The sequence below is a fragment of the Lygodium microphyllum genome, chromosome 9, assembly GCF_053477565.2.
Source record: "Lygodium microphyllum isolate KBCC chromosome 9, Lygodium_microphyllum_v1.1.10, whole genome shotgun sequence".
In the NCBI taxonomy this organism is placed as follows: domain Eukaryota; kingdom Viridiplantae; phylum Streptophyta; class Polypodiopsida; order Schizaeales; family Lygodiaceae; genus Lygodium; species Lygodium microphyllum.
The window spans coordinates 67,031,431-67,059,223 of NC_141143.1; the positions used below are offsets into that span (position 1 = coordinate 67,031,431).

The window sequence follows — 27,793 nt, forward strand, 5'->3', positions numbered from 1 at the left end:
GATGTTCATAATCTACAATACAAAATGTTTGAAATTAAAATTTGGAAGCATCATCATTGTCACTATCAAGAGAAGAAGCCATCTCGTCTCAAAGGGGAAGACAAAACAATGGATTGCTCCCTCTCACCATCGGACGGTGGAAGGAGAAGTAAGCATCCCCTCTGTTCCCAAAACGTCGATGTTGATGGGGAAAAGGAGTAGTGTCCACTAAAGAAGAGCGAGAGACATATCCAACGGAAAACCTATGAAATGAATAGTCTCCAAGGTGGCCTCTAAAGAGACAATGATGAATCTTATGAAAGAAGTGCTATCAAAAGCTGCAACCATAGGAAGGAATACCAATTAATCCAAGGTTTTGGTAGGCAATAGATGGTATAGAAGCAAATGCCAACTTGCAAAAGAAAGCAAAAACAACTACATAAGATCGTAAAACATGCAAACCTTGACCTCAGTGTTAAGTGCAAGTGAGTGCTATGGACAAATGTGAATGGGACTCCCACTACCAAAGGTAGATACGCCAAGAATGTAAGAAAAATGAGAAATGTGCAGTGGAAAAGAAAAGAGAAACTAGAGCGTGTCCTACAAGGATCAAGTGATGTGTAGATGGGGAGTGAAAAGGAATCATGGTTAGTATCATGGATATTTGAACCAGAGGAAGGCTCAATCTGCTAGGCGGAATGGTCTCTAAGGAAAGTGGGCTCAAGTGCTTTTGGTTGCGAACTCAAAGGAGAGGGCAACTCGAAGCAGAAAGGGACTCATGAAGTCGTTCCTCAAGAGAGGCAACACATGCCCAAGGATAACTAAAGTCCACAATAGTAGGATGGGGAGACATTTTTGATAATTCCTGAGGTAAAGAGGGAGCAGAAGATCCAATTGCTATGTGAGTAGTAGGTCTATCCTGTTGTCTTAATTGTGGAGGGCGGGTATGGCCTTGAGACACAAGTCTTGGGCGGACTACCCTTAGTCTTTAAATGACACTTGTCGTCAAAGTGACCCACCTTATGACAATGTTGGCAATACCGATCTTTCTTTGGTACATTTCGCCACGTGGGTTTGAGTTTTGATTGGGAAGTTCCTTGTGACTCACTAGCTTGGTTTGGATTTGGATGTTGATTGGAAGGTGGAGTTTGTTTGCCCTTCTTTTGTTGCCCCTTCTGAGAAGATGCAACAAAGACCCCCCTCTGTGGAGGATGTTCCATGAAATTAATTGAATAGACGAGTGTAACGCAAGAGCTGACTATCAAATTCATAGAACATGGGCATTTACGGCTATGAGATCACTTGTTGCACAAAATGGAAATATTTCCGCGACAACTTATTAAGGAACAATGTAACCTAATCGTCAGGGGATTAGGGATCCCAATGGTTGAGAATTGTTCTAAATGCAGAAAACACAAAACCAATCGTAGGACAAAGCACAAACTGATAAACATAGAACACAGTTAGGGTTGGGGTAACTCAGAGACAGTGAACACAATGAATAATGAAGTGAATGACTAGTGAATATACAATGCTCATGTAGTAAACACACTGTGCAGTGAATATTGAACCTCGAACTCTCATATCTTTGGGATCAAGGTAGAGGTTATGAGCTGGAGTGTGTTGTACCCTGAAGGGATCTCAAAAATAGCAAGGCAGCCTCTGTGTGTTGAACCATAGCAAATGCAGCAAGAGAGGCTGGATTTGATGTAGACAGGCAATGAGGAGAGAGAAAGACTAAAAAGACAAGGAGAGAGAAAAACTGCAGCAAGCTGATGATGACGTTGCAGGCTGATAGCAGCAAACGCATGCATGATGATGTGGCAGGCTGACGGCAGCGAAAAACGCAGGTATGATGACATGGCAGTTCATAGAGCAGCCATAGATCACAAATGTAGTAGTTCAGCAGTTTGCCAATTGTAGATGATGTGGCTGATCAGCAAACATAGTAGAAATCAATGTAAATTGTGCGATGGAGGCTGGAAACATGCGCTAGACCGATGTAGACAGCAATAGGCAGCTTCGGATGAGATGTCCTCCGTGAATAGGATGTGGGCAGCGAAGCTAGAGGGATTGAAACTTGCAAAAACGAGATTAAGGGAGAGTGGTGGGCTGCATGTCTATTTATAGAAAATTTGGGGCACCCAAATTAGAGTTTTGCATGTGGGACATAGTAACTCTCTAGGATCGCATTTCTTTTTAAAATAGGAAGGTTTCTTCATTAATTAAATGTGTTTTGGGTTGTAATTTTAGCTTATCAACACACTGACCTTTTCCTTGCTCCTGGGGGAGGGGAAGAGAAAAAAAAAACCCACCGTCCCAAAAGACCATCCTAAAAGGCCTTAAATATTTGCTTTGGTTGCCATCCATCCCCAATTAGACTCCAGCTGTTGTATTTTGTTGTATTTTCTTTTTAAGTAATATCATTAGCCATACTTCATTTTGTAAAAAGAAAGAAAAAAAGGTGAGGCTTAAACCTTAAAACAAAGAAAAGTGTTTCTCGCAATCTGGGCAAAATATGTGAAGGTTCAAAACATCTCCTAAGGTATACTGCTTATTCTTGATAGATATTTATCTACTCTCTTATTCTTCTTGACTTCCAAAATATTGACACCCACTTACTTTGACATCTTCAAATGAGGAGCATCTAATTGTGCAATACTAATAGAATTTTTATTCCTCAATGAAAAGATACTGATATATGTGAACGAAAGTGATTTTCTTGCACAATGTTGAAAAGCTATATTATGTGCTTTCTACAGGGAGCACGACATTGCTTTATGCACTATTTACGTCCCTTTTTATTGAGGCATCAACACCAACTTGACTGGATGTTGGATGGAACTCGAAATGAAATAGTAAGTACCATAGAATTTTGGCTTTAAAATCTTTTCACTTTTACTTTCAGAATATGAAGAAATTAGGTCTCTTCTCCATAGTCTTGAATCAAGCTACTAATTGCATGTGTTTGTTAGTATTCTTTTAGGTGTTGGTTTCTACATTTGTGCTTGATTTTGTATCAAGTGGTCCGTTTTAAAGTACTCTCTGATCCTACTTAATTGATTTTAAAAAAAACTATTGAAATATAGTAGGAAGCAGATGGGATGGGCAAACTTTCTCTCAATGTTCCATTTTTCAGATTATGTATGCACATTGAGGGTAAGAAAAATGTTTGGCTAATGCACTTTCCAAAAAATTTCAGTAGTTATCATGGCTCGGCACTCAAGAGTTGGATGTCATGAAGAAAGAGTATGCTAACTCAAACTTTGCAAATGTGCATGGTTAGCTTTGCAATGGCTAGAGACATGAGTAGTATGTTCTCAGAGATAGCTTGCTTATGATGCATAGTTGATTTGTCTCACAAAGTAGTTAAGGACAAATGTGATTATTGAAAGTTATGCTCCTCACTATGTAAGACATAGAGGTATTGATGCTATCTTCAAGGAAATTGAGCACTCCTCCTTTTGGTCAACTGTGAGACATGATGTTAAGGAGTTCGTTTGCACATGCATCCTATGTTAGAAGGCCAAATATAATAGCCAAAAGATTTCAGGATTATCGCACCTTTTGCATATTCTTGATAGACCTTGATAGAACATCCCTATGGATTTCATTTTTTATCTTTGGAGGACACCTACCAAAATTGGTAGTACTTGGACTATCATTTGCAAGTTAAGCAAACAGGCACATTTCATCCTTGTTCGCAAGAAGATCAAGGCTGATCATATGGCACGACTTTATACAGCAAGTACCTGAGTATCATAGCATACTACAGTCCATTGTTAGTGTTAGAGCATGACTTGTTTGTTCTGGAATGGATTGTTTGAGAACATGGTTACTATGTTGAAATTCTCATTTTCCTTCCATCTATTTTCCATCCTTTGAGAATATCAATTTTTTAAATGCTGTATTGACATCCTATATGCTTTCCTCTTCAAATAATATGTACTGCACTGACATATTTCTCGCTGTTGTCACTGGGCTTCTGGTAATGATGACTCGAGAGGATGACCATGACATTATACTTGTTATTATTGTTTGCTTCAAAGAAATGGGGAAGAGAAGAAGTTGGTTTCCCTGATGATTTGTGATCTTATTGTGCAGAACAAGTTTGTCCTTGCTCACCAACAGGAAATCAAGTTCATAAAAGATTCAGCCCGCAGAGTGGCATCCTCAGGTAAGAATTTCAAATTTGCACTTGCCTGCATCTGGATTGAGTCCATAACTTTTTGAATGTTGCATGTTGTTTGTTCAACAGTTTACCAAAGTGAAAGTTCACAAGACAAATTGGCAAGATTAAGTTCACCCCATGCTGGGGCTCAAAGTGACGCAAGTCCATTAGAAGTTGGTAGCTTGGATGTAAGGTCAGGCTCATCCACATCTGGCAATGATAATACAACTGAAGAAACTGATTCTCCTGATAGGTGATGAAAGCTCATATAAAGAAGGGCCAGCAATGAGAAAAGCATTTGTATAGTTTGGAAGACACTCTATGGAGATCTCTCCAGTGAAAGTACCTTTGGCTGTGTGCACTGTGACCTGGAAACGATATAGGAGGGTGGTGTTTCTTTTGTATGCATAGCTTCATTTCTTCGATCTCACATCTATACTTGCTAGCCCTTGGTGGTTACGCACGTAATCGTTATACTTCCAGCTCTCACACCTATACTTTCTAGCCCTTGGTGGTCACACATTTAATCTTTACACTTTTCGGAAGGCATGATCTATGAATCATAACAGATAGGATTCTTGCTCTCGCTTATAAGATGATCAGTTTTTCAATATATAACACTATCCATTGTTGCGTACAAGCTGGTTTTTGTGCTTGAAGAGCTAGGATACGAAGGTGCATGGTCACGTCTTAAGAAGAGAACCCAACTCATTTAAGTTATGTAAACTTGTCTCAACTATTTTAAAAACATGAGATATCTGAAGGGAAAAGAGCAAGGGGGAAGTGGCTCTTTTTTTTTTGAGAGAGAGAGAGAGTGTGTGTGTGTGTGTGAGTGATATTTACATCCTCTAAGGTGCCTCAAATGCACATAGGACAAAACGATGGAGCTCAAGATCCATATACAATTCACTTCAAGGTGCCATTAGCACAAAAGGACATGAATCACTAAGGCTACAAGAGCTATTACGTGAGTTAATGATCCTAAAGTAGTCTTATGCATAGGCTTTTTAAACTCTTTTGTGATAGCTTTGCCACCTTGATAAATGGCCCATTTGCTCTCTTTTCTAGTTGTTTTCATCTTGGTGATCTCACTTGTTTGTGAGCTTATTTGTGATCCACAATTTGGTTCTCTTGAAACATTTTAATTGCTTTAGTGCTTTGATTTTATCTTATATATCTCTAAAACTCCAAAGTTGATGTTATTTCTTTGTTTGGTGGCGTGCCATGGTGTCATCCAATTGGATCCCTGTTTTTTTAATATTGACTTACAGTTTGGTTTCATGCCACCCATTAAGATGCATGAGATTCAATCTTCTTTTACAATATAGCTTTATTAACTAAAAAGTAGTGTTTGTCATATCTTGTTTATCTTCTTCCTTGTTTTGATTTCTTTATGTATCTACTCTTGTACTTTTATTGTGATGTCCTTGACTTCATCTTCAATCTTCTTATTAAATGTAGTTTACCCCCAAGCTCCATTGCTACTCTAGTTTCTCTTCATGAGAGAGAAATAAGGGTGTGCATAATGACTTTAAAAAAACCAAGTGACTTATGAGACAAAGAAATGATTACATCTAATCGTGTGTGTAAAGCATGGTGTCCCCACCACATTGGTGTCATCTTGGCATACTTGGATCCGTAGATATCATGCCTCAATATTTAAATGTGCGTCATATACTTCATCACAGAGTTGCTTCTTGAATAGTAAGTTGTCACTCCATATTGTGTGTGTGTGTGTGTGTGTTTGTGTCTGTGTGTGATTGGAAATTAAAAACTCATGTCCATCTATATCCTTGTATCTCTAGTGAATGCTTGTCACCATTGCTTTGGTGTGTCTAGTATACATGGTAATATCTACATTCTAAAAGTGTCCTCGAAATAATAATATTAGTTCGAAGAGCTCCAGTACCATTCCATACTGTGAATCTCAATGTCCAACAGGTTGCACATTATCATTTGGATCAACAATTAGTGATAATCATTTGTCCATCATGGTACATTGCAAAATTTTCCTTTTTACAAGCTTCGAGAACTCAAGGCATGTGTACTTTCCTATGTGCGGGTTGGAGTGAGGTCTTCATCTAAGTATTTTCTCCCCTTTTAAGGCTCCTCTCTTGGATAAGAAAGCCCTCGTTTTTTTCATATGCACTTATTTTGTCGTAAGTGTTTTTGCATCTTCTTGGGGGATGCCCTTGTTGGCCCACTCCACTCTATGCACTCAGAGTAGGCACACTATGATTTGCCTCTTTTGTGAGAGTGATGTCATGACCTCCACTTTACGGATGCTTGAGGTTTTTTGTTTCTTAACTACATCAATCCATTGCATCATTTCCTTCATTTGTGCTTGTGTTTGTTTTATCAATTTAGCCCATGAATTAATTTCTTTTTCTATGTGGGCATGGATCTCTTTAATTTCTTATTGTACTTTTGGGGTGATCTCCCCCATCTCTATATGGCTTTTACATTCTTTTGACTCTTCTTGTATTTTTTCCACAATATGATTTTCAAACATGTCTTTTTATACTATTTCCAATTATCTTCTACATTCCCTGAGTTATTTTCTCAACTCGGTGATGATAATGTTTCTTTCACACATACGTCATTCAATATCCTCTTTCCATGACACAAATTGTGCATAGAATTGCCCTTCCATTTTAGCCTTACATTTTGATAGCATTTGTGCCATATTAGCTTGCATGGCTTCCTACATGGTGGCAAGCATTTGATCTATACATGTTCCCAATTTCGTCTAAACAATTTCTAGCTCGTTGTCTTGCATTTTGCAAATCTCATGCAATGCATTTATGCAACTTTGTGCATTCGAGTCAATCATATGCCTAGACTTGGTTCCATAGTATATTATATTTCCTATCTTTTTGTCACTTGGGAGAGGGGTATCAAAAGATGGCCTTGTCATTCCCTTTTTTGCAAACTCTATTGCCACACACACACACATGAGGAAAAAGAAAGAAAGAAAGAAAGAAAGTCATATTATGTAACTGAAGGCTGAAATGACCTAAGGGACCAAAATGGTGATTACAATTAAACTATGGCATGTCTTGTCATGGTTAAAATAAATAAATAGGAAGAAAGAAGATTGTATATGCGTGTAAGAACTCATGGGTCTCCTATTATATGAAATATCTAGCACAAGGCTACTATCAAGGGATCTTAGTAATCCATAATAGCATTTGTTGAAGTGACTCTCTCTAAGAATGTTTAATAGTGGTGGGAGTATGATGGCTTATATCCTTATATGTTCTAGTAGGTTTAGGCAAACACGAGCACTTCACTAAAGGAGACTAGTGCTTGTATTTTGCTACGGTTTAAAGATTCATAGCAAGCAAGAAATAGTAAAATTCTAGGTGAGTCTTAGTCCAGGGGAAAGAGGGGTAGGGTGCCTCCTAGCTCTAGATGGCTTTGTGGCTATGAGTAGAGGGACCAATTGGGTACATGGTGAAGCATCCAAGATTGGTGTTGGGGTCTTATTGTCAATGTTTACTATCTTTTGTAGCATATACTTGCTTCTATTACCCAATGATGGTAGGGTGACGAGTCTCTGTGAAATGAACCTTTCTTTTTGGAAAAGGGTAGTGAATCCCTAATTAACAAGTAATTATAATAAGTTTTAAATAAATAAATGAGTTTAGTGCACTATTAGTCAAACGAGACAAATCGATCCAAACCTTGGTGTCCTTTGTAGCATTTCTTCATGCTTTATTCCAGAGATAGAGAAGTACAATGGAGAAAGGCCAAAGCTTTGAGAATTTAGGAGATAAGGCCAAGAACTTGAAATTCCTCAAGTTTCTTGAATTGAAATTTGTCCAAATTCTAGTAAGTCAAGGCACAATCTTTGTCAATTCTAGAACCCTTTGTTGTCCATACAATCAACATCATGTCCTCAATTTTCCCTTTGATTTTGAATGCTTAGGGAGCTATATTGAGTCTTTAATAGTTGTATGCAATCCATCCTTGTTGTAGACAAACAAATGTGTTTCAAATATGTTGTACATTTACTATTCACAATAGCAATTCTTCATGCATATCTGATTGCCACATGGTTGCATCCCAAGATAGTCATGCAAACCTTAATTTTTATTGTTTAAAAGATTGTAATAAGAAAATTGTTCTTTTTCTTCTTCACAAAGACATGCTCCCCATCCTGCGTCAGATGCATCCATATAAAGAACCAATGGATGACCTGAGGGCAATCTTAAGGGGGGAAGATTGCTAATGAGCTATTTGATATGTTGTACAGCTATAGTGTGGATGTGTTCCCATTGGAACTTGTCTTTCCTCAATAGGGGATATAGGTCCTTTGTATACCTGGCAATGTTGGGTGCATAGGAATTAACCCAATTTAAGCAACCTAGAAATTGCTGTAATTGTTTTACTGAGGTTAAAGTATCTGGCATATCCACAAGTTTTTTCAAGACATGATCTTGAAGTCTGATTTGTCCATGTGAAATTTCAATGCCAAGAAAATCAATAGAAGATTGAAACATAAGGGACTTGGTTGGTGATAAAACCATTCCGGCAGCTTCAACTGCAGTGGCTACCTAGGATAGATGATTTAGATGTTCTTGAATAGTTTCAGAAAATACTAGTATATCATCGATGTATGTTAGACAGAAAGGAAAATTCCCAAAGATTGCATCAGTCCACTCCTGAAATTTAGTGGGGGCAACCTTTATGCCGAAGGAAAGGACTGTCCATTGGTAGTGTCCATGGGGGACACAGAAAGCTGTCTTATACCTGTCTTCCTGTTTTAGGGGTAGTTGCCAAAAGCCAGATTTAATATCAAACTTGCTAAAGACATTAGCCTTTTTTATTCTTTTTAGCAGTAGATCCTTCAGAGGAATAGGATGACCATGGCCTATAAGATACTTGTTCGGAGGTTTGTAATTGATAACCATTCTCTTCTTGCCACGTTTCTGCTCTGAGTGCTTGTTGACATAGAATGCCTGACAAGCCCAGGGAGAAGTTGTCGGTTCGATCAATCCTTTTTCCAGTAGGGATTGTATCTCTTCTTTATAGAGCATTAAATCCTCTTCTTTCATGCCTTGGTGCACAGCCTTTGTAGGGATAGCATTTGGCTGAATGGGTAGAGAAATAGCATATTTCTGTCATTTTTCCTTGTACATCATTGGGTCCTCATGCATGAACTGTTGAAGTCTGTTTTTCATGTGCGTGATCTGATCTTCATGCTTTTTCATTTCTTACTATAGCCGAAATTCTCTGGCAACTGTTTTGCCATGTCTAGTGGTCTCTGTGATTGAGTAGATTGTTCTACCAATCCGAGGGAGTAGAGGGAGTTCTGTTGTTTGATGTTTATAGGTGATGCCAAATTTAGTAGGCCAAAAGGTGTATGGAACAAGATGCTGCAGGATATCCGTGCCAATCAAAAGATCATACCTCATTTGCCTCATAAGCTAGATTTCAATGGGCACTTTGATTTTATCAAAGTGAAGATAAGCTTGTGTAACATGGATAAGTGTAATCTTCTTATTGTTGGAGAGCTCTTCCCTAATAGGGGTGGAAACCTTTATACATTTTCTAGGGAAGAGCTCAAATGGGGCAATGGTAAGACTAGATCCTGTGTCGAGTAAAGCATCAACATTCAAAGAGAATTGTGGCATATTCTTGAGTTGAACACATACCATAGGAATGGGTTCACCAGTGTCTAGGGCATTGACTTTGAATGTGTGTGCCTTATATAATCTGATCTGGTTCACTGGAGTTGTAGGAGTAGGCCTTCCTTGGGAAGTAGAAGGTATTTCTTGTAATTCCTTTAAGATAACACTTGTACCTTCTGCTAGATCTTTCTGGTTGGAAAGAATTCGTCGGTAAACCTTGCATAAGGACTTGACTTCTTGTTGCATTTGAAAGAATGCATTGAGCATTTCTTCACCTGTATTCCGAGTGGCAATGATTGTTGGTGTCAAGGATTGTAACAACTGGGATGCAGTTCTTGGTTGATGTAGACTTTCCAATTTATGTGGTATGAATATGTTTGCCTGATTCTTTGTTTCTGGGGCCAAAGTTCCTGGTTTAGGCAAATCATAAGGGTTAGAGAAAAATTCTTTTCTTATTTTATCCTTAGTTTTTTTGGTTTTGGAAGACGATGTGTCAGTATCAGAAGTATCTGATGATTCATAGGAATCATACTTCTTTTGTTTTCCTTTGACGTCTTTTGGGTAGGAACTAAAAGCTGAAGCCATAAATTTTTGTTTCCTATCTCCTAGGAAATAAGACGTGAGCATTTACTGGATAAAAATTATGTGACATGATTGTATCCTCATCCGAGACTTCTGTTGCATCAGAAACAGTGTCTCCTTCTTCTTGTTCTACTTCTTTTTCCTCAGCAGTGTGCCATGAGTTTGAAGAGTTTGTTGTAGCAGAAGCTTCTGAGCTATAAGATTCTGTCTCAGCATCAGAACCAGTGTCATACTCACTATCATAAGAGTATTCAGTGTCAGAGTAACTGCCATATGAGTAACAGCTGTCATAGTCAATGTGATGTTGCATCATATTGACTTTGGCTACATTTGCTTTTGCTTGTTCTTTCTTCTTCGGACATTTGTTCGCCAGATGAGATGAACTCCCACAAATGAAACATTTCAATTCCTTTTGCTTTGATTCATTCATATGTTCTTGTGTGTACTGTGATATTTCTTTTGAATAGTTGTATGGCTTTCTTGAGTACCTTGAATGCCTTGGGTACCTACCATCTTGTTTGTTGAAAAAAGATTTAGCATAAGAATAGGTTTTATGATACCTAGGGAGATGGCGATGTCTGTGGTGCCGATGTCTGTATCTTGGTACATTGTCACATGTGCATTTGTCACATCCGAAATCCATGTCAAATTTATGTGCCTGCTTACAAATGGATTGAGGAAACCTTTGGTTTAGCTGTGTCATCTTCTGGTGATGACAGACTTCTTTGACTGGTTGTTCTATGGTCTGAATAATTTGTCCCACGCTATCTGTGAAATCTCTATTTTCAGTCTTCATTTTCTATTTGCAGTAAAATGGAATAGGCTCTGGGAAAGAGCAAACAAGGTGTTCTTTCATGGTGTTATCATGAGCTCCTAAGCCTTCATACAAAAGGTCTCGCATATAGATCAAGTATTCTTTATACAAGCGAGGGTCGCAAAGCTTGGACTTGAAGAATGCTTCACGAGCTTCTAAAACATCATCAAGTTTGTTGCCTACTAGTTCTCCTAGTAGTAATTCAAAGAATATCTGTACAGGGTCTGGGTCTTGTGCAATGGCAGCTTTTACTTGGGGATGTATAGATGTCCACCAATGCTTGATTCCACCAACAAATCCATGTGTGATAGCATTTAGGATGTCAATTCTACTGGTTTGGGATTTATCAACTATCTTTTGTCCTACATATGCATACATCATATAGATTAGCAGTTTTATCTCTTCTGGTGTTTTTCCATCAATGGACCAAATAGGGAATGAACTAACTTTCTCTGGAATACCAATCTTCTTATAGAAATTGTTATGGGATGGTTTGGATGTAGAACCAGAAGTAGTTGCATTCAATGAAGCAGTTTGAATAACAGAATGATGTGCATTCATCTGTGCTAGAAGAATACTAGTGGGAGATTTAGACCTGTGAGGATTAATGGGTGTGAATTCCTCTTCAATCACACTATCACCATCTTCATCAGAAGATGTGAGGGTGTAAGCTATTGTTTCTTCAAAATAAGCCTGATCTCTAGCATACCATGCATGTGTTTCTACAGTGGGTAGATCCGGTGGTGTCTGTTGAATACTTTCACCCATATATCTAGAGTTCAATCTGTTATGAACATTCCTGGTAAGGTCTTCATCATCTTGTTGCTCAGGGTCGATGCACAAGGGCATATTTTCAAGAACTAGATTTTCTTCTCGTACTCTTCTGATCTTTTCTAGGTCAAGATCAATATCATCAAAAGCTAATTTGTAATGAAAGTCTGACCAATCAGGAAACATCAATTCCAAGTATTCTGACAGTTCTAATGCTGTAGAGCCTGGTTGTATTGTCTTTTGGAGCAATGAGGGTTCTGTGGTGGTCTGCGACCATGAACCAGTGGGTTGACAATATATGTCTTGGATTTGCTGCAAGAGATCTTCAGAATAATCTGTATCTTGTAGATTTTCATAGCAGAGCAAATCATTTTCATCAAGTATAGGTGGTTTAGGACTTTCAGTAGCACTAGAAGTAGAAGTACCTTCACCTGTAGGTATAATCTCTTTTTCTTTGCCTTTCCTGGAGATATGCATGTTCAATGCACCAGTTGTTGGTGAGGAAAAGTGTGAGGTCCATCCTTTATGAAGTCTTTTGTTCGAGAAGGTAGACCAGTTTGTTGCCATGCTTGGTGTATGTACTATTGCTGAAGAAACATTAGTAGCTTGCTTTACAATAATATTTTTCTGTGTTTGATAGCATAAGACAAGTAATTGGTTTGCGATCTGCTGAAGAGAATCCATCTTTCCCATAAGTCCTGAAAGAGCCAAATGTGTCCAATTGGCTGCCTGTAGTTCTGGTGTCCAAGAGTGACCATTTTGAGGACGTAAATAAGGAGCAGCTTTATAATTATTCTCTTCATACTCAAAAGTCTAGATGGCATTGAGAACAGAGGAGGAAGCTTTTTCTATAAGCTTTTTGCAATGCTGGCAAACTCCATGTACCACTTGATCATGAGAGCAAGGCAGTGTGTGAAACTTGAGAAGATTGGTTCTCTGTGAGGGAGAAACCTTTAGTTGTCGTTGTACAACGGCCTTTGGATGTTCTGGAGGATTCTGTAGCAACTGTTTCTGTGGAAGTAATAATGTTTTTCCTTTTATATTCTGGACTTTGATGATTTTTGGAGGAAGCAATTCCTTTTTCCTAATAGAGCTAATATCAAGATGCCATTCTGTAGGTAGTTCTATTTCTGACCAATTGACAGAGTCAGGCAAGAACCTTTGGGTAACTTCATCAGATTTCATAATGATAGTCTGTCCTTTATCTGTTGAAGAATTAACCCCTTCAATCACCCTGGGTATAGCTAAAGACATACAGCGAAATACCATTCTGTATTGGATGGCTAGATGTGCAGAGGATGCTTTCATTTGCAATCCTATGGTTCTAATGTGTAACATAAGAATGTCTGAGAGATAAGGGTCATCAACTGCTATAACATAATTAGGTCTGAGTTAAAAAAATATTGGGCCATTTGACAGAGGTGAAACTGCAGCTCCTACTATCATATCTTGTAATTCTAAATGATGAGTGTCTAAGACTGCTGCCATACAAGATGCATTTAATCCTTTGCGAAACAGAGGGATAATACCTATAACAATGTAACCTAGATGTAGGTAAGGGTATTCTTTTTTATTTTGAAGAATTCTTGATTTATCAAGTTGCTCATTGCCCAACCTCAATTTTAAATGTCAAATACCTATGAACTTGAAAGTATTGAGACTTTCACAAACCTGCCCAACCTTATGTGGCCTTGTTCATGGTTACTTCCATGTGCAAACATGCCCATGTGCAAGACTTAGCCTATGGACTTAAGTTCCAAGACTTAATAATTCAATAAAATGAAGACTTCTTGATTTATCAAGTTGCTCATTGCCCAACCTCAATTTTAAATGTCAAATACCTATGAACTCGAAAGTATTGAGACTTTCACAAACCTACAATGTGTGAACTTTTTGGTGGATAGACTCTTGGTGAGAAAATCTGTAGGGTTATCATCAATATGAACTTTGAAAAGCTTAACTTGCTTGTCCTTAAGCACCCGATGAATGAAGTGACACCTCACTTCTATGTGCTTGGTTTTTGCATCAAATACATGATTCTGTGCTAGCATGATGGCACGTTGACTATCATTGTGCAACAATGACATGTCTTCACTAAGACCCAAGTTTCCCATTAGACAAGTAAGCCATATAACTACTTTTTATTTCTTTGTAGTTCTAACATACTGATGTTTATTGGTAGATAATATCACACATTTCTATAAATGACACATCCATGAGATCGCACCACTATACAAGGTAAAAGCATATCATGTGGTTGACTTTATATTGTCAAAAATTCATTGCATAGTTTGAATTTGTGTACCCAAGTACACACTACTACTACTCCTGGAGTATAGGCACGTATATCTCCTGTACCTCTCAAGTACCTCAAGATGCCATTCATTGCTTCCCATCAAATTTGGGACAATTACCAATACTATGTTTCGTATATGGAGAAAATAAAGTACTAATTCCATTTCTCCTCCATATTAAAACATTGCAACACTTTGCTGACATAATCATTTTGGAACAAATTAAGTAATGTCTTTGTTCTATTGTTGATTATGCGCATGCCAAGAATATGATTTGCATGTCCCAAATCCTTCATTTCAAAGGTTTCCATTAACCCTTTTTTCAAGATATCAATCTCACTTGTTTTTTCTAGCTATTGACATATCATCCACATAAAGAATCAACACTATCAAGCTACTATCTTTAGACTTTCTAGTACATAAGCAATGATCTATCTCACTTCTCTTGTGGCCATGAAACTACATAAAGGCATCAAACTTATTTCTCCATTCATGTGGGGCTTGCTTTAATCCATAAAGACTAATATTTTAGCTTGTAGACAAGCTTTTCTTTCTCATGTTCCACAAAGCTCTGTAGCTAATGCATGTAGATCTCATTATGATGAAGGCCATGATATAGAAATACTATTTTGGGATTCAATTGTACAAGGTCCATATCATGATTAGCCACCAAGGTCCATATCATCATTAGCTACCAAGGCAAGGATTGTGTGAAAAGTACTCAGTCTTACCACATGTGAAAAGATTTCATCAAAGTCCACACCTTTTTCTGCTTAAAATCTTTGGCCGCTAACCTTACCTTGTACTTTAGTTTAGCATCACCTATAACTTTCAACTTATATAGCCACTTGAATGGCAAAGAAAATTTCTCTTTGGAAAAGGAATCAACTCCCAAGGATGATTCTTTATAATGGATTCCATTTCAAATTGCATAGCTAGCTTCCACTTATTTGTTATCAGCCCCGCAATCTTCAATATCATATAGTTAAGCCCAAGCTGAAATATCTCTTGGGGAGATGAGAGATATGAGTAGTTATTCATCTGATGAGATGTAGGGTTTCACATAAGGCTCCTCCTTGAGTTATTCTTCTACATAATGCACTGAAGCATCGCTTCGTGGCAAAGTGAGGTTAGTGCTAGGGATCTAGGTATACCGATTAAATTAATGTTTGCCCTTGGTGCAACAAGCCTTTGCTCATTGGGCACTGGTAGAGCTAATGGAGCTCCTCGACCAAATTGGAATGGGCAATTTGTCAGATAATAGTATGGCTAATAAGGTGGCTGGTATGGTAGGCATCGAGAGCACTTGCAATGGATAGCTTCATGCCCATACCTATCACAATTAGCACGAGTCTCAGGTCTTGATTTAGAACACTCGGCTCGCAAATGATTGCCATTGCAGTGCACACACTGAATGTTTGTTCTAATAGGTCTCTGCAAGGCATCTTGCAACTTGATAATCTCTAGGTTGAGATTAGACATCTCCTTAAAGAAATCCACACTCTTGCCTTTTTCACGTGCTTCAGATGTTGCTTGCCCACTACAAATGGTAGACCTTTCACTATGGATAGTGATAATTCTGATCTATTGTGTAGCTTTGTTGCTTCTTTCCTTCAGCAAATCTTCCACCCTTATGGATTTATCAAACACATTAGCCAAAACATCTCGTTGCAAACTTGAGTTGCTAGCCAAATCCTTATACAGTTCTTCATTTTTAGCTTGTCGATAAATATCGTTGACACCACCCGCTGATCCATGGGTCTCTTAGGTTCTGGGATCCTCTTATAGAGACTTCTCACATGAGTGACATCGTCTTGGATTTCCTATTTGTCTTTCTTGCTCACATTCATGAGATTGAAGATTAGGTTATCTAAGTACCTAGCCTCTGAGAAGCGCTTGATGAACAAATTCTTGAGAGTATTGAAGTTGTTCTTTTTTGTGTCATTGAGGCTTGTGAACCAAGTCCAACCTTTTTTCCCAAGACACAACCCAAAAGCTTGCATTTTCTTGTCTGCATCCATGAGGTTGTTTGTCTTTCAGACTTGTTCGAATTGTTCAACGAAGCTATAAGATTCATCCTCTGCCCTAGACTTGTCAACTTGCTTTATGACCATCGCTATCTTTGTTTAGCTTCTATTTCTAGGCGCTACTCCCAAGCTGGTCAAAAGTGTCATAACTAGTGTAGCACTATCCTTTTCTATTGAAGTTTGGTATAGTAGTCTTTTGAGTAGGAGTTTCGCTAGCTGCATTAGGTGTTTCTATCTCATCCATCTCCTCTCATTTAGTGGTTCCTCCTACTAGATCCAAGTTGCACTGGATTTGGTCTAACTTTGTCTCCTTTCTTCGCTTATCTAGTCTTTGATTTCGTGTGAACCTTGAAACTTTCCTAATGAGATCCCTTCCAAGCTTCCTCTCAGCTTCTACATCTTCCATCATCTCTTCCTCTATGTTCAACTTGTCTTTGTTGGTTGTAGGGTGATATTAGCTTCTAGATATCTGTAGGGAATTCCATTGCATCAAACTCCAGAGAGTTGGTATTTGAACTTGTTCTTGCCATGTTTTCTAGATATTCTTGGGTGATAAGCATCTCAATGAGGCTAATGAGCCCTAACAAAGTACTAGGGTTTTTTTTTGGGTATTCCTTGTTGTTGGAGAATTGAGATATTCCTTGTCATAGGGTAATATTAGCTTCTGGATATCCATAGGGAATTCCATTGCATCAAACTCCAAAGAGTTGGTATTTGAACTTGTTCTTGCCATGTTTTCTAAATACTCTTGGGTGATAAGCATCTCAATGAGGCTAATGAGCCCTAACAAGGTACTAGTGGTTCCTATTGGGTATTCCTTGTTGCAGAATTGTGATATTCTCTATCTTGAGTCTGTGTGGTGCAATGTTAGCACTTAAAAGTGCTTAAGCTTAGTTGCCTTGTGGCTACTTAATGGCTAAGTAGGCACTTCTTGTTCTCCCTTGTGTATGGTACTACTTGTTAAGGTTCGAATGTGTGTTATGACCTTCTCCCTTTTGGCACTATTGTACTCAAATGTGAGTGAACTCTTTCAACTTACTTGTCGGGACCTAAGGCACTAGTCGGGCCTCTATTACTCACCTCAAACCACCCCACACGGCCTTGCGTTTGTACGCTTTTGTAGTCCAACGAAGATCTTTTTCCACACTCCTCAAAGGGAATCCCTAAACATATTGATGTTATACACCATGTAAGTACACACAAAGGGAGCGTCCCTCAGCTAATCACCACGACTTTACTACTACAGCTCTCCTACACCTTGAGGATTGGTCCCAAGATGCACCGTGAACACATAAAACACATTTGAAACAAGCTCCACTCTTTTGATTGAATCAATCCAAGAGATAATGAATAATCATCGCTAAGTATCCCCCAAAGAACTGACCCTGCAACTTAGGGTACCTCGCACTCTCCACATAGGTCATCACTCATACAAACAAGTGATATGCATCCAATATGATACCATATAGTACGTGCAATGCAGTTGTGTATGACCACCATGCTCAAACAAGTTTATTCATTAACAAGCAACATCGTGAAAGTGCGAAAACGGTTCTTTTCATTCTTTTCTTCTAAACCACGATTGTTGCATTGCTTAGGGCTAGTACTGAGCTTTCTTGTGCTACTTTTAATTTTAAAAAACAATGAATCCTATATGAGAGGCATCATGAAACATTAGCATTCAACGTACTTTAAACACTCAACAGCCCCTTTCTCCTTACCATTTAGAGTTATGCATTCGTTGATAGGTTTAAGGAATATTTTTCATATATTTTTCTTTTATGAAAGTAATAAAAACACACTTTAACATAGAGATAGGGCTGAATTGAGGATAGGCCTCATGCTTCAGCTCTACCATACATTCACAAATATAAATCTTATTTTTCCTTTTTTTTAGGTGTGAGAAAAATCTATTTTTCACCTTTTTTATTTTTTTCATTTATTTATAGAAAATTACTTATATTTATTGATTTACTAGTTTAGATTGATTGATCTTACTGAGAATGATTTTCTTGTCATGTTTCAACCCATAGAAATATCATACGCACAATGAAAACCCAAAAACTACATAATTCTCCTTAAACCACATAGTCTCGAGTTTTGCCTGTTTAGCATAAAATTATTATGCAACTATTTTTTTGTGATTTCTTCAACATGGCTAATAAATCAGAACATTAGCAATTAAATACAATCATTTCCAACCATTTTTCACCAAAATTTATCATAAAACAATGAAATCTATGACTTACTCATGAAATTGCACCTCTTATGACGTACGTATTTCAAAATTGGAGGTCTGCTAATGCTTCCCAACTACACTCCCGCACCATCACACGATCAAAATCTTCAATCTCAGCCCACCCCCTTCTCTCATGACTAATCCATGAGAACATACAAAAAGAGGAGAGACAAGAGAGGATAGAGAAAGACTAAAATCAGATGTCTTCATAGAATGCATCAATTTTTTATCCGTTTGTCGCGATGGAGGGCGAGAAATTCTTTATCCTGCTACCCTAAGCATTCCTTGCATTATCACTGGGTGAAAATGGGATTTTTTTATCATTTGGGGGGAGTCGAAAAAAATGGCATCCCCATTCCCCCCACGTTTCATGAAATCGTGTCCTTTCAATCCTCCTATACTAAAACAAGCTAAACGCTTAACTTTTAAAAAAACTAGTTCCAATCTTTTGTGTTCACACTCTTAACTGAAATGGTTTTTTCGTCAAATGGAGGCCCGAATCAAACTCCGATTCGAGATCCTATTAGAGGCTAGCTTCATGACTTCAAAATCTACAAACATGGCCTCCCATGCACTTTCTGACTCCCAGATCACATAGCTACTTCATAATGCAAAACCTTATAGGGATTAAATGGGAGGTCAAATGGACTCCGATTAACAAATCGAGACTTGCGTTGGGTTCCTGGTATCAAACTCTATCTAGGAAAACTCCAACTCATCAATCCGCAATCGTTTCATTTTGCATGAAAAATTGGTCTTTTACGGCCTCCCCACCCGGACTCTTTTTTGCTTCAAAATGGGCCCTAAAAATCTGCTTTCATTGGCAACCACAATGTCGGAGCATTTAGGGTCGAAAGTCTACCACGAGGGTAAGAGACAATAGGGTGAAGGGAGATTCAAGGAGAGGAGTAGATGGAAGAGAAGGGGTTTAAAGAAATAAAAGATGTAGAAGAATGCTCACAAAGATGAAGCCTGTCAATTTATTTCTACATTCTAAGAAGATAAATCTCTTGTAGACAAAAATTGTGCATTAAAAAATGGCTTTCTCTTTGTTGCTTAGATCGCCGATCTGATGCTTCCATTGGCTCCAAAAGGGGGTAAAATATCAAGACACCTTGTCGGAATTCTCCCAGATCACTCCTTCTCCCCGTTCGGAGTGTTGTTCACTACCTAAAAACTACGATTGCGCATCGCACGATTTTGCCAATCCTTCTTTTTGCATAAAATCTCCCCCAAAATGGCTGAAAGCTACTTGCTTTTTCTTACATGTCATCCTATTCTAGAAGTTGTCTACAACTTTTGGATATTTATAAGAAATAATATCTAAAATATCAAAGATAGGCTAAACTTGTCCAAAAATATAGTATTTTTGAACCATCTACACTATGGACACTGACACTAATGACTAATATGGCATTGGCTCTCTAGATCAATAAGAAAGCCAAATGACAATGCACTCTAGAGTTTTTCACACAGTGTTTGCGTAGTGCCACGACATCCACCCCCTCTTAACATGCACATCCTCCGGCAAGTGCCAAACTCTTATGGATTTGCAATGTCAAAAGAAGTATCCTCTACCATGTTAATGCCTTCATCTTCTACCTCTTCTTCTTCTTTCATATTCTCATGTTCATGTTCAACAAACTCTTGAATGACTTCATACATCTCTAAAGTGTCAAAATAAATAACCTCTTTTTCTACACCCTATTTTCAGCATTAGTTACTACAGAATTTTCATCCAATATATCAACATCAACGAACCCTGAAAACAATCATGAAATACCTTCATTTGCAGCCATCAAACCACATGTCTTCAGCTTTTTTTCAGCCCCCATCCTACATATTTCTTTTCATCCCTGCACATGGCTAAAATATTCTTAAAACTACCAAGACTACATGATGTCCATTCCTACAATCCAAACACAAGCACAATTTCTCCCTTTCTTGGAGGCATAATTATCTTCCTAGAGGCACTCTGCCATAGCCTCCACTTACAGCAATGTTATCTAAAATCCTTAAACTCTCATACATTAGGTGGCATGGGATTATCCCACCGAACCTGAGCATATGAAGAACCATCGTCCAAGGCTTTTGTTTCCAGCCTTGATTCCAAAATATAGGGCTGCCCCAAAATCACAGAATAACTACATGAATCCTGCACAAAAAAATGATATTCATCCCTAATATCTCCAATAGTCACGAGTACATTCGGACAAGCCACATAAAGATCCCTTGATGAATTGTTTGATGCCCGCATGCACCATCCTAGATCTACATTAATTGGCCAACCTCCCTTCTCATACATGTTGCATGCCATAACATTGATTTCAGAACCATGATCCAAGAGAGCTATGCAAGGCATCTCTCTTTCTCCCACTTTAACAATTGTCTCTGTTGTAGCATGAGCCCAATGCGTTCGTAAATAATGACATCCCCATTATACATAGCCTTCTCTTTATGCTTACTGCTGCCCATCAGACCAATTTCAGTCGCACAAGCTTCCTATCTACACTCCCATTTAATCCATTTTCAACACTAGTCTGCTGCAAATCAGCATTACATGCATCATCATATTCCCTCTGAGGTTGTTTCTCTATGTCTTTCTCAAGCTGCATCAATGCTTGCAAAACTTCACCATCAAACTGTCTTTTTCATTTTAGCATATCAATTATTGCATCATGAAATTCATGCTTCATGATTCCAAGAACTTTGCCAAGTGTAAATTCCACTCTACTCCCAAGTATGCAATCTTCCAAGACCTTTTTAAGTTTTGTGGCAGTCTTAAGATCCGATTGTAACCTATTACCGGGTTGCTTGCCCCTTCACTTCCCTTCTTGTTTCTTCTCTTAAGATGCATCCTCCACAACATGCTCGGGTATAGCATTTTCAACCTCTTTATGTTGCTCCATTTTACTTCGTGTTATGCATTTAGATGGGTCTGAAGAGGAAGGTCCAGCAATGTCCTCATGTCTTCTTCTCTTTTCTTCCACAAGAGCTTCTTGATTATGAACCTCAACCAAATAAGCATAGGCTGAAAATGAATCCACTCATGCACTCCATCATGTTCTCCCTCGTATACTTTGACTTACATCAACCAATTCAGGTTTATTGTTTTGCCTTTTTCCATGCAATCTAATGCTTGCATACAAATGCAAGATTTTTCTTCAAGCATGCCTCCTTTACGAGCTTCTTCGGTCCTTTCAATTCTCAACCCATATGTGGCAGCATCTATGGCAATAAATGTTCTCCTTGTAGCCATATCTTCCAACCTCTTCTACATGCCACCATTTCCAAATTTTGGCTCTATTGGAAGACCAGTTTTCGTTGCATGTATTTTGCCATCTTTCCAAAAGACTAACTTTTTCGCTTCCGCTTCACGCTAGGCTATACCATCTCGCTTTTCATGTTGTAAACGGTGTCGTATTGCTGCGCATTCGAGGTGTGAAAACCACCCAAAAATTGTGTGTATGATTTGATACTTTGTATATACTCAATTGTTGTGTTTACATTTATTTTCTGCACATGAGTGAACATGATGAGATGCTTTCAGCCTATGTTGATACATGTTGCTGCAAAAAGGTTTGGAATCATTGCTTGCCAAAATCCATCAGCACTATTGCTCGTAGACTCAGCAAAAAGAGGAGCCATTGACTGTTGGACGGATTCACGGTTTAAGCTTAATGACTGAGGCTGCTTCATCATGTGGTTTTGGGTTTTCTACAGAGCGAAAGAGGATGGCCCTGTCCTTCTGGGTTTGTGGCATCCATGGGAGCACGATGACCATGGCCATGAGCACACACAGGTGCATGCATATGTGACTACACATGCATCGGAGGAGAAGGAAGAAGCTAAGGCTTATCATTGAATTTGAAGAACAGATGAGTTGCGGACCATTGAAGGTGAAGAACTGATGAGTTGTGGTTTAATGCTGATCCTTGAATGTGAAAAATAGGCGATTTTCAAACTACAATTGTTGGAGATATGCAGTATAGTCAAGAGCTTTTGTATAAGCTAAAACTTCTACAAGCTCTAGAATAGATAGTTTGAATTTGAACCAAAAATAATGATATGTGAGCTACGAAGGCTAAAGAGGGGATTTTGAAAGGTTAAAGAAGGAGGGAAAAGGAGAGCCGTGCTTTGAGGGGAAAAAGGAGAAGCTTTTGGGGCTATTTTGAGAAGGAGGTATTTTGGGGGGAAGAGAGGCTCCTCAATCGAATCAGGGCGGAAGGAAAAGCATCGCAGGAAAAGGAGCTTGACAATTTGAGGGGGAGTGAACCTTCGAAATCAGAAGACAGGTGTTTGTTTTGCTTTCAGGGACTTTGAGGATGCAAGCGCAGCACAAACGGCAATAGAGGTTCTTCACATGATAATACAGATTCTCTTGAAGCTGAAGGTGACAGTAGGGCTGTGTATGTCAAAAATCTTCCTCTCAATGTGACAGTTTCTGAACTGGAGGTGGAATTCAACAAGTTTGGGCAGTTAAAGGAACGGTGGGAGCATTGCAGTGGTCACTAGTATCTCTAAGGGTACGAATTCTCTACCAGTTCGGCTTAGGGGAGAAACAGAGGATTGATGGGGAGGGGAACAGGGAGCGCTGGGGTGGCAATTTTGACGTCAAGGAAGGCACGGGAGGTGACGAAGGAAGCGTTGAAGAAGAAACTATAGTCGTAGAAAAATATCGCGAGTCGTCGTTGAGACAACGAGATTAAGAAGAAGACTAGAAGTCGATGGTGTAGAGTACAAAAAGAGGAACGATGATCGAGGCTGCTGTGACAGATGTGACGGAGGAACGAGGAGAAAATGAAGAGTTTGTGAGCCACGTTATCGCCTGTGCATCGGTGAACCTCGTCTCGCTGCAGTAATCGGGCCAGTAAGATGGGGCATTCGGCCGTGTGGAACTTTCATCCCAAGACGTATGGAGCAGGATCTTGCACATGTCGTGTGTGCAGGAACGGCCATGGCTGGTTCGGAAGTACAACATCATGTGCTGCCGTCAGTGCTTCCGGATTTATGCCAAAGACATCGACTTTGTGAAGTTCCATTAATGCGATGGAGAGGACTTACTGTGGGTGGATTCTACAACTTGGAAGTAGTTGAAGTATTCCTTTCAGCCTGTTAGCCTGAAGGTGCTGCCAGGATTTTTGTATGGATTGCCTGCCCAGTGATTTAGAAAAGAACAATTTTGAAGCTACTCATTAACCAGTGGCAGAACATGTATAGAAGAATTCGTGATGTACCAGTGAACCGAGATGCGATTTTGTGATATCACTTGTGTTTGATAAGGCTGTACTTGAGCCTACATTTAGTCCTATGTATGCACAAATGTGTGTCCAACTTAGCACTTAGAATTGCAAGGACAGTTCAAAATAGTCAGTCTGAAGATCAAACCAGGAATAGAGTTTACTCCTGAACTGTTTGCAGAGTCTGATGATCAATATGTAAATGCAATGATCTGAGTTTTTTTGCGAATGTCAAAAGAAGAAGGATTACAAATTGTTGCTGAAGGAAACGGACTATGTATTTATTTTTAAAGAATAGGTTTGGACAGGATTTCAAAACTGCTATATCTTGCATTCTCTGAAAGTGGATACTACCTCCCTAATGTCACCTTCCACCACTGCTATATTACAATTTGGATACAGAATTTGACATGTGTGAGAAACTCTCTGGTTGAAAGGTGATAATGAAGACATTGAGTTTGTAGATGATGACATCATGCAGGGCATAAGACACGGAATCACCCTTAAACCTGATTATGGAGAAGTAATTATCTTACGCTGTCAACCCCATCTTGTTCCTTTGAGTGAGCTTCTTTTACCCCAATGTGCTCTCCCTCAATCCACTGACATTGACTTTAGTGCTACACTAAAGACACAAACTAGCTGATCTATCAGTTGAAGAAGAGTCTATTTTGAAGATATTCTCTTGACGACTGGATGACATAACTGATGCTCTTGTATTCTGATTTATAACATAAAGTGGTTTTCTTGCGAGGATTGATTCTTTTGGTTGATCCGTCTTGTTACTTGTACTTGAACCAAAAATTGTAATACACTTAAACCCTGGCATCATATTCGTCTTGATTATTTGTTTCGCTTGATCTTTCATCTTGGAATTTCTCAAGAACCTCTGTGGTTATGACTTTGCTTTCGAAAACCCTTCGACATCTTTGGTGAACCCGACGTGAAAGCGTCGCAGAAATTTCAGGATGGGAGACACTTCAGCCTCTATTTCAGCTTCCTCTACAACTCCAGCTGCCTCTACTTCAACTCCATCTATGACTGCTGCGTCAAGTACTTCAACGGAGGATCTAAAACAGATTTTGCAGAATATGTCCATGTATATGCAGCTCCAAAATCAGCAAACACAAATGTATATGCAGCAGCAACTACAATTGCATCAACAACAGTTGTCTCAGCAAAGGCAACTCTATTCGGAGCAGGAGAATGCAAACAGCACGACTAAAGCTATTGAAGCAGTTGAGAGTGAGAAGAAGCTATTTGACGGGCGTAATGTTTCAGCATATTTGAAGACATATGAGATCAAGATGGGGTTTTTTGGAGTTCATGCTGGACTTATGAGTAAGTACTTCCTTCATCTTGTCACACCTGCTTTGAGGACAAAGGTGACTGATTTATTTATTCAAAATACACATTGGCAAGATTTTAAGAAGGCTCTAAAAGAAGAATACTTCCTTGAGGACTTTGGTATGGCTACTCGGCGGTCATTCCGAGAGTGGGTCTACATGCCAAACAAAGGTCTTGCTGCTTCAGAGTTGATTCGAGAATTCGAAGAGAGGTATAGTCAGCTTGATGCCATTGAACAAAGAGCATTGGATGTTGAAAAAGTTGAGCTTTTCTTGCAAGCTGCAGATCCTGCTCTTCAAGAAGAATTGGGTGAGCTTCTTGAAGATCGCACAAAGCCTATGGGTCTTAAAACTGATTGGCAGGATGCTCAGGATGCAGTCTCGACTTTGACCAAGAGGAGGATATGGAAGACTCGCCTACAGAATGGTTCCATGACACCTACATCATCATCTGCTCCTATGCCTACTTCTATCCCTGTTATTTCTTCTCCTCCTCAGCCAGTTTCTTGGCCTATGCCAGTGCCTACTGTTTCTACTCCACCTATTCCTCCTGTTCCACGACCGATGCCTACACCTTCTGCTCCAAAACCATCCGCTCCATCGGTGCCTACTTCTCTTGATGACATAATCAAAGGTATCACAGATTTGACACTTGAGTCAGTCAAAGCGGAGTTGGTGGGTAAGTTGAAGGAGCAGTTTGCTTCGACTGTGCCTACTACTTCTTCTAGTGCTCCTACTGCACCTAGGAGTACTCCTAGTGCTCCTAGGAGAGATCGGAGATGTATTTGGTGTGATAGTACAGAGCATCAGCATTGCAGGGATTGTGACTCTTTCCAAGATGCAAGGAGGCAGAATTTGGTATATTGGGGGCAAGATGGTAAGATTTGGTTGACTGAGACAGGAGCTCCACTTGCTACCAACTTTGGTAAAGGTGGAATGAAGAAATTAGTGGAGGACATGGCTGCGCGTACTTCTTATGTGGCAGCTAGAGGTGATGCTTCTGCATATGGAGTACAGATTGAGAAGGGATCGGAGACTCAGTCCGCACTATGGACTTATGCTATGGAGACTGCAAACAAGGGAAAATTTCAGCAAATTGTTTTGACTAGCGCAGGCTCTAGCATCAGATCAGAGACAGGATGGGACTCGCCTGTTGACAGGTATTCTATTTATGCTTATTTGGCTAAATCTCATGGTGCAGATGTATTTGTTGAGGAGAAGCGTAAGAGGGATGAAGAAAATCCAAGTGCAGCTAAGAAGACTAGAGGGGGTGAGTTTGTTACTCCACCTACTGCAGGACCGTCTTCAAGACCAGGGCCAGATCGACAGATGGAGGATGCTCAAAAGAGGGAAAAGAGGCAAGAGCCTAGAGAGAGAAAGCAGCCAGGATTCAGATTGATGTCCGACATTGAGACATCTACAGACATGAAGAAAATCTTTAATGATAAGATACTTGGCAGTGAGGTGACTTTCACTATTTCCGAGATTTTGGGCATCTCAAAAAGAGAGTTTCAGGATCAGTTTCAGGAGGTCCTGAAGAGAAAAAGACATGCATTGGCTACCACTGATACACAGGGAGTTTTGATTGGAGAGTTGGATGAGGATGATGATGAGGTTATGGTTGATAATGCTTCTGTTTTGCCACAGGTAGAGAAGAGGGTTCAGCCTATGCATTATGCTGAAATTGATGAGCCTGTTTTAATACCGCGTAGTCACTTTTCGTGGAGCCATTGGGCTAGGGCAACTACAGAGACGATGGTAAAGATTGGAGAGAAACAGGTGCCTTATGTTGCATTGGTTGATCATGGTTCAGAGATTAATCTCATTGTTCGTGGAGTTTATGAGAGTAACAGATGGCCTATGGATGTAGAGCATGGGTGGCGTATGAGAGCCGCCAATAACACTGCAGGTGATTTATATGCTGCTTGCCCTAGTGTCAGGGTTTCTATTGGTGATGTAGAGGAGGATTTTCATTTCTTTGTGCAGGATTCATGCTCTTATCCTATAATTCTTGGTCAGCCATTCATTACAGAGATGCGCATGGAGACAAAGGTCATGGATGATGGATCTGCTTATGCACGGATTCGCAGTAAAGATGGTATGAGAGCAGTTCAGTTTATGACTGTATGTGTGAACCATGTTAGAAACAGGGATACTCTCAGAGATGCACCCTTACCCACTGTGAGGGATTCGGGTTTTCATTAGGTACCGCCATTTCGCGAGACGACGGTGGTACAGAGGAGAGGAGATTGGAGTTCTCGCCTCCTGGCAGCAGTGTTTTCTCCTCCGGTTATGTTGGGATTTCAGCAAACAGTTCGATGAGCTATCAGAAGACTTCTAGATTGTCTAGAGCTGCCAGGCAGTATATATGCAGGAAGGAGAAAAATTTGAAAAATGCAGGAATTTTGGAGGATGATGAGTACATAGATGGTATGTATGACAGTGTGATTTGTGCAGATACGATGTCAGAGATGGGAGATATGCTGAAAACTGATATGCTGAATTGTCATGGTAATGTATTAGTGCAATCCCTGGACATGTTTCATGAAATTGCAGATTTTATGTCACAGATTGAGTCAGAGGCTGAGGTAACTCAGCAAAGAGTGTTGAGTGCTGAAGAAATTCAGCAAACAGAGTTTCCAGCTGGTTATGATCAGCTTTCAGAGAGACAAAGGGCTGAAAATTTTCAGCCAA

The 27,793-nt window shown here is 39.3% G+C and overlaps 1 protein-coding gene across 1 annotated transcript in view; it reads left to right on the plus strand.

Moving 5' to 3' along the window:
• The window catches only part of LOC148031125 (HVA22-like protein k), a 112,741-nt gene extending 107,997 nt beyond the window's left edge, over positions 1-4,744 (plus strand). Inside the window, exons 6-8 of the mRNA XM_087685677.1 lie at positions 2,742-2,837; positions 4,084-4,156; positions 4,238-4,744. Of these exons, the coding sequence (XP_087541803.1) occupies positions 2,742-2,837; positions 4,084-4,156; positions 4,238-4,407 (339 nt within the window). The 3' untranslated portion in view covers positions 4,408-4,744. The remainder of the gene's footprint in view (positions 1-2,741; positions 2,838-4,083; positions 4,157-4,237) is intronic.
• Positions 4,745-27,793: the final 23,049 nt, after the last annotated feature.